This window comes from Aquarana catesbeiana, linkage group LG09 (assembly GCF_042186555.1).
Source record: "Aquarana catesbeiana isolate 2022-GZ linkage group LG09, ASM4218655v1, whole genome shotgun sequence".
In the NCBI taxonomy this organism is placed as follows: Eukaryota; Metazoa; Chordata; class Amphibia; order Anura; family Ranidae; genus Aquarana; species Aquarana catesbeiana.
The window spans coordinates 251,964,703-251,976,942 of record NC_133332.1 but is presented as its reverse complement, the minus strand read 5'-3'; the positions used below and the strand labels follow the sequence as shown (position 1 = coordinate 251,976,942).

Below are 12,240 nucleotides of genomic sequence, written 5' to 3'. Positions count from 1 at the left end.
ATTAGGTCTAGGTTTAGAGGTAAAGTTATTGGTTGGGGTCATGGCTTCAAGGGTTAGGGATAAAGCTGTGATTCAGCTTTAGGATATCTTAACCCATCTATCCTTTACAACTAAGGACCGTGCCATCTTGGCGTTTACCTAGATCTGGAGTTGCCATGGTACTGCCCACATGATCAGCTATGACAAAAGTGATTTATGGGCTTGACAGTTCAGTCAAGAGCTGGCATAAAGCTGTCAAACTGGGAGCCGGCTGGGCAGATGGGAGGGAGGGATGTTTTTCTATGTGCTTGTTTGTTGGGGCCTGTTTTTGGGCCCTGCACGGTTGAAAGTTGTGTTTTGTAACTTTATATAAAAACCAGTACACAGAAATTTACAAAAAAAAAACTGGGAGCAGGCTAGCTCTTTATTGCAGAAGAGATATGCAATGTCTCTTCTGCAATAAAATACACCTACCTGCTTGCTGTCTTTTGTGGCATGTAAACTGAGCTGTGTGCAGCTCGGCTTACATCACCGGCATGGTCCCTGTGTGCCAGGGTGACTCCACTCCTGCGTATGTGCAAGAGTAAGGTCACGCTGACCAATGAAGACGGCCGAAGACTGGCACCTAGCAAAAGATGCCGGTGAAAGAAAAGTAAGTTTATCTCCACTTATGCATGCTTGCAACTGTGACTGTTATCGCCAGACATATGCCTTCAATGTAACTGTTTTGCCTGAATTCGGCCCTGAAACGGAGCCAAAGACCCACAACATTTCTGTGCAAGCCGCTACGCAGCTGCAATGGAGATATGTGAACCGGCTCCATAGAGATCCGGTCACTATCTCCTGTCAATTCGCATAGGTGTGAGCCCAGCCTTAATCTGTGGGCTTTGTTCTCCTTTTAAGTTTTAAGATGCAAGCTTTCAGGACCTTCCTTATGTGCTAAAATAATGCCTAAGAAAGAGACGTAAGAAAGCCTTTAAAAACTTAATTGGCCAATAAAAGGACTCGCACACTTTATGAACTGATTGATGGTTAACATGGTACAAGACTCTACTAGTCCTATGATGGAGCTTCAAGTACAATGTTTGCTGCTTCAGAACATCAAATACGCAAATATGGAGTCTATATGAACAAGAGTGTACAGTAGGTTTTTGCGCCAAAACTTTGTTCATAAGGCCTCATGCACACTGGACGTTAAAATAACGTTATAAAAATGCCAATAGCTTTGCAGTGAGTTTTTCAACGTTTTTGCAATCGCGTTTTTAGTGTTAGTGTTTTTCATTGTTATTTATTTTTTTTTCAATAGATCAAAAACGTCAAGCGCATGTTTTTGAGCGTTTATCTGTGTTTTTTGACGTTAGAGCGTTTTTACAGCTAAAAAAAAATAATCTCAGAACACACTATTTTTTTTTTTTTTTTTTTTAAAGCCAAAAAACGCCCCAGCCAAACTTTAAAGTTTAAGTGTACCAGAATAACATATGAAGGTAAAAAGGACTACAAATTTATTGAATACATAAAATCCAACCACAGTTTTAAAAACATTGTAACATTATAAATGATAAAAAATTAAAATTGTGATCATTTTAAGCTGCAAGTAGATGTCTCTGACCTGTTTCACCTGTCGTGGCTTCTTCAGGGATAATTTCCAACTACAAGAAACATGGCGTGTGTTAGCATCCCCTCTCTCTCCTGAATGGCTGGCTGACTGACTTTGACAGCAGCGGGAGCCAATGGCGCAGCTGCTGTGTCTCAGGTAATCAGGAGGGAGAGTCTCAGATGGCCGAGACAATTGTAGACATCGCTGGATAGAGAGGGGGCTCAGATAAGTAATAGGGGGGCTAAGGGCAGCTGATGCACACAGAAGGCTTTTTATCTTAATGCATTCCTTTAAGTAATGGACTAGCTCTCCATATATTGGACCACTTACAGAGTAGTACACAAAGAATTATATTCAAATGTTCAGAATAACTCAATATGTAGAAATTCAAGGGTCGCATCAGACCACCCAGACCAGAAGGCACTAGGTGGTATATTGGCGCACCATAGGAGAGCTAAAGCAAGCTGCCTACTAGATATTTATTTAAAAAATGAATATATAAATATTTCTGTTACTAAGGGATTCTGCCACTGTGCGCTGTATCATACTGTAGTATATTAGCTACACACAGTATGAGGTGCTGTTCTCCCCAGAAGTGTGGGCAACCTTGCATCTGCTGCCAGAATAAAATTGTGTTGGCCTGAATGCTTCTGAGCCATTCAAGAAAAGCATTGGCCCAAACTAACTAAAGGCCAAGTTCACCTTTCTGCAAAAAATACTAAATGCGCATATTTTTGCATCACATTTGCACTACATTTATTATTTCTTGCACAGGAGACTGCAGAGCATTACATCCGTGATCAGTTTGGCCCCTATAGACATGTTCGCTGCTCGTACTGCCGTACAAGGTTTTTGTTAGAAACCTGGAGGACAGGTCACTAGACAGCAGGGCCCTGCAGAGCTGTGCTGTTTTCATATGTGGTATTGGGTGCAGGGAGAGGAACCCCCTGCCTGCTGTCGCAGGGAAAGGAGGGATTGGGGTGCGGCGAGAGGTACTGGAGCATGTTACACTTTACCCCAGAAATACTCTTTAAGTTTTATAATAATTGCAGTCCCTGTAAAGACTCACACTTCAGAGTACGTGTGACACTTTTGCATGGGGCATGAAATAGGACTAGGAGCCCAAGAAAAGAGAATTCAAATTATGCTACTAATATACAGTATGTTACTTTAATCACAGTTTGTAAAGTACTGACCATGAAAAAGCAGACTGTAGACTGACCTTTTTCTCCATTTTTTTAGACCAGCAGTGCATAGAGAGCAATTCTGATGCTGGTCAGCAGTCTGTTACGGAGAAGAAGAGCATGTTCACAGATGAATTGCACAAATTAGTGGATGACTGGGCCAAGGAGAATGCAGGCAACGCCCTTCAAAAACCCAGTCTAAATCAGATCAAACAGAACCAGAACCGCTCAGAGCCAGACAGCTGGAATCGGGTTCATGAGGTAAGAAAAACAGTGGCACTACTCTTGCTTGGATTAAGCAGCTCATACGTTATGCCATTTTCACACAGTCAATGTTGATGGAGGAATCGCTCCCGCAGCGCTATTGTGTTCTGCTGACGGGGAACCTTCCCCGCCGGCAAAACACAATGATTACTGGTAGCAGCCTGTAAAAAAAAAAAAAAAAATTCTGAAAGGCTGGTTGTACTGAAGTTTATTAATGGATTGACTTTGGTACAACCAGCCTGCCCATAGATGGGTCGAATCGCAAATGGTCCCTTTTGAACTGGCCAAGATCTGATCCATCTATGGCCAAATTTTACCAAATTCTACCTGAATCTATGTGGCCCAAGCATTGTATATTATCTTGTTTAGTACCTTCTAGTTCAGTGTATCTATTGTTAAAACTTTTATCCTAAATAGAAACTTCACCCTTATCTTAAACATTACAACACGGGCACCTTTAAGCCCCGTACACACGGGCCAAATGTCGGGAAACAGCCAGTAAAAAAAAAAAAAAAAGAAAAAAAATCCCAAGTTCGGCCCGTGTGTATGCCACTCTGTCCGACAAACAGGCCGTTCGGCCGACTTCTGTTGGACAAGCGTGCTGGAAAACCAGCAGCTGACCGACTCCCGATTAGCGCTCTTAGCCAATGGCGGAGAGCTCTGATCGGTGTGTTCTGGCGGGGGGGGGGCCGTCCCCCTGTCAGAACACAACAGCTCAGTAGGGGAGATCACTGTACTAACTTTCCGGGTTGAACGAAAAAACTTGTAGTGTGTACCAGGTTTTAGAAATGTTTAGTAATGGCAATCTACAAACAGATACTTAGATAATTGCGGGTTTTTTTATTCTTTGCACACTTTGTTTTTCTTTTCCTCCCTATGCTTCTCGCAGTGGCCTTAATCATCTTGATTAAGGGCAGATGAATCCATCTCCCTTTACTTTCTGGAACTCTGGGTTTGCCTCTTGGAACATGTGACCGTGCATATTATCTGAGGGGGGAAAAATGGCTTGCCCCTGAGAACTCAGTGTACCAACGAGATTTCCCAGGAAGGCACTGGTGATGTTGCCTTCCCAGGATGCAGGTGTGAAGCCAGAGCTACTTCACCAGTGCCTCACTCAACCAGGAAGTGGAAAACCGTAATTGTAAGTAAAAGCAAAAAATGTTTAGTTAATATAAGATTTCATATTGGCATGCTGCCTTTAGGTGGAATTGGACATTGGCAAAGGTAAAATGCGGTTGGCCAGCCAAGTATAACCCCTACCATGATTGCTTAGTTTTTTGCTAGTGTCCTATTAGGATAGACACCTTTTCTCCTTGTAGAAACATTTACCTTTGTTTTCTAGACAATTTTTACCTTTTTTTTCTGTCTATTTTTCCTTCAGTCAGGGTTCTTTGGTAATCTGCTTAGCTGGGATCAGCTTATTTTCGGCGCTACCTTGAAGGCAGGCTATACCCTAACCCCACTGGACCAAGGATTGCAGGGCTAGCCTGTAATGTGACCGTTTGGTCACTGAGCTTTGCTTCTGGCACACTCCAGATACTTGTGTATTATTTTTTTTTCTTTAGCAACAATCATCTTGTCATGGTTATGCAATAGAGTTTGTCAGCTTACCTCTCACCGTGTGTTCATCTCTAGACACCAGCCACTCTCACCTGACTGGTTTTATAATCTCAACTCTAAGCATGGCTCCACCCCAGCTCCTATCAGAGAACTCTAAATTAACCTGTGCACTGCAGGCCAGCCCTGCTGATCAACCATTGTGTGTTTGGCTTCCTGTTTCTTGTTGTGTGCTCTACATTTGTCTCTGTTACCGACCTTGGCGTGTTCTAGACTATAACTGTCTGCTCGTGACCCTGACCTTTTGGCGTGTCCCCGACTATCCCTGTTTGCCTTTGACCCTGAACCTTTGGTGTGTACTCTGTTGTCCTTGTCTGCTTATTCCCTTACTATCCCTATCCTCCTGTTGTCTACTGTGGGCGTGAGCTAGGGGACCCTAGGGGTCGTGACCTGGAGCCAGCTGCAGCCCAGTCCATCCTCACCACCATCCTCTGGTGAACACCTGCTGGCTCTAGGATTCCGCACCCTAGGGAATCTTACGTTCTAACCCAGTGGGATCTGCGCTGGTGTTCCAGCGGCCCTGCCTTCCTTTACCACCCTGACTCCCATCTGCAGCAATCAGTCGTAGGTTCCACTACCTTGTGGTGCACTCCTGATCCCAGCGGTGTGCATCTGTCACCTGGCCTCAGGTAGCCTGACAGTTTGATCAGCCATGGACCCAGCTGACATTGCTGCTTCCTGCAGCCGATCCATTGCAGGGCATAGTTCGCAGACTTGAGACCCAGGAATCTAATCAGACTCAGGTGATGCGATTCCTTTAAGATCTGGCTTCCCGCTTCGAGCAGCTTCAGGCCTCCTTGGGAACCCCGAACCTGCAGACTCGTACAATCAGCGGCTGCACCTATCGCACCAGTCGCAGCCACGCATTCATTATTACTGCCAGCTCCGTCCCGTTTCTCTGGGGACTCCAAGGTCTGCAAGGTTTTCCTTAGCTAGTGCACCATTCATTTTGAGCTCCAGCCTCAAAACTTTGTCTGATCGGGCTAAGGTAGCCTATATAATTTCCCTCCTCTCCGGTGAAGCTTTAGCCTGGGCTGCCCCCCTGTGAGAGAAGAATGATCCGGTGGTTTCTAGCCTGTCCAACTTCTTGAAGCTCTTTCCTAACATCTTCGAGGAGCCAGCTCGGGTTTTTTCAGCGGCTAGTGCCCTTTTATGCCTTCGCCACGAATCTTGTTCAGTGGGACAATATGCGCTTAAGTTCCGTATCCCCACGGCTGAATTGAGCTGGAACAATGAGGCCCTGGTTGCAACCTTTTTACATGGCCTCTCTGACCGAGTGAAAGACTATTTAGCAGGAAGAGCCATGCCCGCCGGTCTGGACTATGTAATTTCCTTGTGCAATCAGATTGACATTAGTTTCCAGGAGAGGTTCCTAGAAAAAAGACGCCAGCACTCCGTGGGCCCTAGTCTGCCTGAGCTCTTCCCCCGTCACCCTGTGGAGCATCCTCTGCCTGCTGAGGAATGTATGCAGCTGGGCCGGACCAGACTAACCCCCGAAGAACGTGCTAGGCGCAGAACTCTGGGCTTGTATCTTTATTGTGGGGGCAAGGGTCATTTTCGTGACTCCTGCTCGCTTCGTCTGGGAAATGCTTGGGTCTAATACATTTAGAAGGTGGAGTATTGGACCCAGAAACATCACCTTTTCTTCTTCTTCCGGTGTTCCTCCATGTAGGCACTTCTCCCCAATCTGTCCTAGCATATCTGGACTCCGGGGCTGCCGGCAATTTTATGGACTGGAGAACTGCTTCTTCTATGAAGCTTAACGTTTCTCCCCTCACTACACCACTGGTAGTCTCGGCAATTGATGGCACTGTGCTCCCAGGGGGCCCTATCCACTTCCAGATGCTACCAATTAGGATGTCGGTAGGGATACTCTACCAGTAGTGGATTTCCTTCCTCATTCTACCCAAGGCCTCTACCCCCATTGTATTGGGCCTTCCTTGGCTACAGCTCCACTCTCCACATGTGGACTGGGTCTCTGAGCAGATTCTGGCTTGGGGTCCTTCGTGTTTCTCGTTCTGTCTTCTCAAGGTGGCCCCCAAGGAGAGACTTCCCATTGCTACCACATACGTATCTCCTGATATTCCCGTGGCATACAGCGATTATCGGGATGTGTTCTGTAAGAGGTCTGCTAAGGTGCTTCCTTCCCACAGGTCTTTTGACTGTGCTATTGACCTTGTCCCTGGAGTAACTCTGCCCAGGGGTTGTACCTACCCTCTGTCTATTCCAGAGATCCAGGCCATGTCTGAGTATGTCGCTGAGAATCTGGAGAGAGGTTTCATCTGGAAATCCTCATCGCCTGTAGGAGCAGGGTTTTTTCTCGTTGCCAAAAAGGATGGTACCCTGAGACCCTGCATTGACTATCGAGGTTTAAACGAGGTTTAAAAAACAGATACCCCTTCCCTCTAATATCTGAGCTATTCGACAGGTTGAAGGGGGCTTCCATTTTCACCAAGTTGGATCTCAGAGGTGCATACAATCTCATTCGATTACGGGAAGGTGACTAATGGAAGACTGCGTTTAACACTAGCGACGGGCATTATGAATACCTGGTTATGCCTTTTGGTTTGTGTAATGCTCCAGCGGTGTTTCAGAACTTTGTCAATTAAATCTTCAGGGATCTACTGTACCAGTTTGTTGTCATCTATCTGGATGACATGCTCATCTTTTCCGAAAATCTGCTTGCTCAGAGAAACCATGTTCGCACCGTACTTCAGCGCCTTAGAGAGAATAATCTCTATGCCAAACTGGAGAAATGTTCCTTTGAATGTCCTGAGGTCCTGTTTCTGGGATGTTTTGTTTCTAGTTTGGGTCTTCGCATGGATCCCGGAAAGGTCTCGGCCATTACCAACTGGCCCCTTCCTGCTAGCCTCAAGGCCACACAGCGCTTTCTTGGCTTCACAAATTATAGGCAGTTCATAAGGAATTACTCTTCCATTGCCACGCCTATTACCGCTTTGACCAAGAAGGGTGCGAATGCCAAAGACTGGCCTCCCGAGGCTGTTGTGTTCCTCCTGGCAAGTCCTTTGTTCCCACGGAGCTAAGAGCTAAGATCCTTCGTTGGGACGTGATTCCAAGGTGGCAGGTCATGCTGGGTTCCTCCGATCCTTCCTGCTCATCAGTCATCACTACTGGTGGCCCAATCTCTGCTGGGATGTTAAAGATTACGTTAAGGCTTGTTATGTCTGTGCTCAGTCTAAATCCTCCACACAAGCCCCTGCTGGTCTTCTCATGCCCTTGCCCATTCCTAAGGAGCCCTGGTCTCACATTGCCATGGATTTTATCACCGATCTTCCACTGTCGGAGAATAATATGGTCATTTGGGTGGTAATTGATCAGTTTTCCAAGATGGCTCATTTTGTTCCTCTTCCTGGTCTCCCTTCTGCCCCTGCCTTGGTTCCCATTTTTGTACGAGAGATTTTCCGCCTTCGTGGTGTTCCTTCCTATGTCGTTTTGGACAGGTGTGTTCGTTTTTGGAGATCCTTTTGCAAATCCCTCAACATTACCTTGGATTTTACCTCTTCTTACCATCCCCAATCCAACGGCCAGACTGAGAGGGTTAATCAGGAGTTGGTGGTCTTTCTCCGTACCTTGGTCTTGGCTCATCATGATGATTGGGCATCACTACTCCCGTGGGCAGAGTTCTCCCACAATAATCACGTCAACGTCAGTTCTCAGAAAACACCCTTTGTCACTGTTTATGGAAGACATCCTCAACTCCCTCTTCCTATGACCTGTTCTTCCGACATTCCAGCTTTGGATACTGTTCAGGAATCATTCAATTCCATGTGGGTTGACGTTCATGATTCCCTCTAGAAAGCTGCCAACAAATTTAAGAGTTTTGCTGACTGTCGCAGGCGTAAGCCATCTTCTCTACAGCCAGGAGACAAAGTCTGGCTCTCCACCAGGAGCATCAGACTCCGGGTTCCTTCTCTCAAATTTGCTCCAAGATCAATTGGTCCGTACACCATAACTTCTAAACTGAATCCGGTTTGTTTCAAGCTCCAGATTCCCAAAAGCCTCAAAATTTCTAACTCCTTCCATGTTGCCCTTCTGAAGCCTTTAGTCCTCAATAAGTTCTCTCGTCCTCTACCGCAGCGCCGGTCTCTGAGGATAATCAGGAGTACGAGGTTAGCCAAATTTTGTATTCCCGACCTCTGTAGAGGCATTCTCCAGTACCTCGTGCATTGGAAAGGGTTTGGTCCTGAGGAGAAGTCGTGGATCACGGCTTCTGAGGTCTTTGCACCTCGTCTGTTGAAGTTTCATTTGAAGTTCCCCTCTAAACCTAGTCCCAGGCATGGAAGGGGGAGGCCTCGTAAGAGGGGGGGGGGGGTACTGTCATGGTTATGCAATAGTTTGTCTGCTTACCTCTCACCATGTGTTCATTTCTAGAGACCAGTCACTCTCACCTGACTGGTTTTATAATCTCTCCTCTAAGCATGGCTCCACCCCAGCTCCTATCAGAGAACTCTATATTAACCTGTGCACTCCAGGCCAGCCCTGCTGATCAACCATTGTGTGTTTGGCTTCCTGTTACCTGCTTGCCGTGTGCACTAAGTTTGTCTCTTACTGACCTTGGCTTGTTCTCGACTATTCCTGTCTACTCGTGTCCCAGACTATCCCTGTTTGCCTGTGACCCTGAACCTTTGGCATGTACTCTGTTGTCCTTGTCTGCTAGTCGCCCTGACCTTGGCTTATTCCCTTACTATCCCTATCCTCCTGTTGCCTACTGTGGGCGTGAGCTAGGGGACCCTGGGGGTCGTGACCTGGAGCCAGTTGCAGCCCAGTCCATCCTCACCACTAGAGGCTCTGGTGAACACCTGCTGGCTCTTAGACTCCGCGCCCTAGGGAATCTTACGCTCTAACCCCGATGGGATCCGTGTTGGTGTTCCAGCTGCCCTGCCTTCCTTTACCACCCTGACTCCCATCCGCAGCAGTCAGCCGTAGGGTCCACTACCTTGCGGTGCACTTCTGATCCCAACGGTGTGCATTTTGCCACCTGGCCTCTGGTGTAATCCTGATCCCTGAAGACTCCCCTGGGAGTGTGCCCATAGTGGGGGGCGAAGAATGCTTGCTGTGTGACCATTTCACTGGGTTATGCATGTGGCACTCTTCAGTACTTAGTTACTGCGCTTCTTGGCCATAGAATACAGTCTATGCCTTTGACTGGCAAGTCTGGGGATTTGTCATTCTATGTGCGTGGCACGTTACTATTCTCTACAGTTTTTTTTTTTCCCTGAAAGGCATAGAAGATTTTAATACTGGGTCACTCATACCTGTGTTATATGTACGCTCACATTACCCTTTCCCACTTTCCAGCACAAAGCAGTTTCCCACAATTGCTTTCAAGGGTCAAAGGTTTCCCCTCTGTTTCTCTTTACCGTTTCCTTACAGTGACAGAGTCACCTCCTGCAGTACAACCTTTTCTGCCTCCGCAATGGATTGTGAGTACCCGAAGCTTGGTTATACCACAATGTAGGGTTCAACTGATTATCGGTAAGGCCAATTTATTGCAGCCGATAACGGCTTGTTATTCCAAGTGGCGAGAGCGGAAATAAACCCACCCCCCCTCCCTCCCCTGCTGCCTTCCGCTGCTCGCCGGGGCTCTCCCGTCCCACCGGGAGACCCGAGCAATAAGCCAGCACGTCCGCCGGCTGGCCGAAGACCCGAACAAAGCCGATGCTTTGTTCGGGTTTTCGGATCTAGTAATCCGGAAGCTATGTCACTTCCCGGATTACTGGCATCTTAAAGGCGCCAGATTTTAAAAAATAAAGTATTCAAAAACGCCAATCTTGATGTTTTGAGTACTTTGAAGTGAAGAGGGGTTTGGGGTCTTATAGACCCCAATCTCTCCATAAAGTGTACCTGTCACTGCCTATTACTGTCACAAGGGATGTTTACATTAACAGTGATAGCAATAACAGTGATAGCAATAATAGCAATAACAGTGATAGCAATAATAGCAATAACAGTGATAGCAATAATAGCAATAACAGTGATAGCAATAATAGCAATAACAGTGATAGCAATAATAGCGATAACAGTGATAGCAATAACAGTGATAAACAAAAAAAGTAAAATGGCAGTGTAAACATTTTTTTTTTTTTAATGTATAAAATATCGGCAAAAAATATCAGCAGGAGAGGTGGCCGAAATACCGATATCGAAAAAATTATATCGCTCGGTCCCTACCACAATGTGTCAGATTTTAAGCGCAAGGTTAGTGGTCTTGCGGGCACTTCCAACTCTAACAATTCCAGGACAGCCTGCAGAGTTCTTCCCTATAGTATCTGATGTTGATAGCTTGGATTGTTGTCTCCTGCTTGATTCTAAACTCTTTTAGGCGTATTCTCTAGCTTCCTTGGGCCCTGCCAGATGTAGACGTTCTAAATATGCTGTCCCGAGGACCTATTTGCCGTTCTGCTTCTCAGTCGCTGGCTTTAATGCCAAGGCTGTTGAAGCTCAGGTTCTATAGGAAAAGTCTGAGTCTGTGATTTCTGTGATGTTCAAGGCTAGAAATCCACTATCCACAAGGTCTGTCATCAGACATGGATGGCAAACTTCACTTGGTGTGAGTTTAGGGACTTTAATCCCAGGAGTTTCTTCTTCCTGTAGTTGTATGTTGAGCAGGGTTTGGCTCTCGGCACCATCAAAGGTCAAATCTCTACTTCTCTTCTTTTTTAGAGATCATTGGCCGCTCACTCTTTAAGACTTTTGTGCTTATGATTTCTCCTATGTGGACGTCCCGTTCATTCCCCTGTGACTCTATAAAATCTGGATCCTGTTCTCTCTGCACTTCAGAATATGCAGTTTGGGTTGTTTTCCCATTAGTTATCACCTCTGAGGCCAGCATCTGAACTGGTGGTCTTATTTTGCAAAGAACCCTTTTATTAGTCTTGCAAAAGTTGGTCTTCCTTCTTAGGCTAGTCTTTGCCTTTCACTTTAACCAAGGCATTGCTCTCCTTTCTCTGTCCAGCTCTGATTGAGAATTTTCTTCCATTATCTGGACATTGTTTAGACCACCGGTCCCCAACCTCCCCAGCACCAGGGACCGACCTCAGCTAGCAAAACCCCGCCGCCTGTCACCTCCGAGGGGAGGAGAGCATTTGGTGCAGCCTGTCACCTCATGGTGATGTGAAGTTTTCCACTTCTCGTGTGTGCATGCGCAGCCTGTCATCTCTCGGCCCTCCTCCCTTCTCATTCCTCTCCCCGTAGGTAAGTTGATCACAGAGAGGAAAGAAAGTAGTAATGCTGGGAGAAAGAAAACGGGTCCCTTCTGGCGGTGGGAGGGTAGCTGTGCTGGCTTGCTCACCTGCTGTCCAGCACTGGTTTGTGACTTGGGGACCCTTGGTTTAGACTGTGAGAGATCAGCAGTTCGTGGGCGCGGTGTGAGGCTCCTGCAGACTCTCAGAATAGCTGTCTGCCCCTACCTCTGATATGGGCAGGCAGTTAATTGAGAGCAGGAAGATCAGTGAACTACAAGAGCACTCACCAGTGCCCTCATAATTCATTGAGAACTACAAGCTGTCAGCTGCAATGACTGAAAGTACTTGTAGTCTATTCATTCACAGGAAACTGTAAATGGACAACACAGCCGTG

The 12,240-nt window shown here is 46.5% G+C and overlaps 1 protein-coding gene across 1 annotated transcript in view; it reads left to right on the top strand.

Annotated features, from left to right (window-relative positions):
* Positions 1–12,240, top strand: part of WNK3 (WNK lysine deficient protein kinase 3) — a 207,774-nt gene that overhangs the window by 183,183 nt on the left and 12,351 nt on the right. Inside the window, exon 23 of the mRNA XM_073600174.1 lies at positions 2,819–3,021. Coding sequence (XP_073456275.1) covers positions 2,819–3,021 — 203 coding nt within the window. The remainder of the gene's footprint in view (positions 1–2,818; positions 3,022–12,240) is intronic.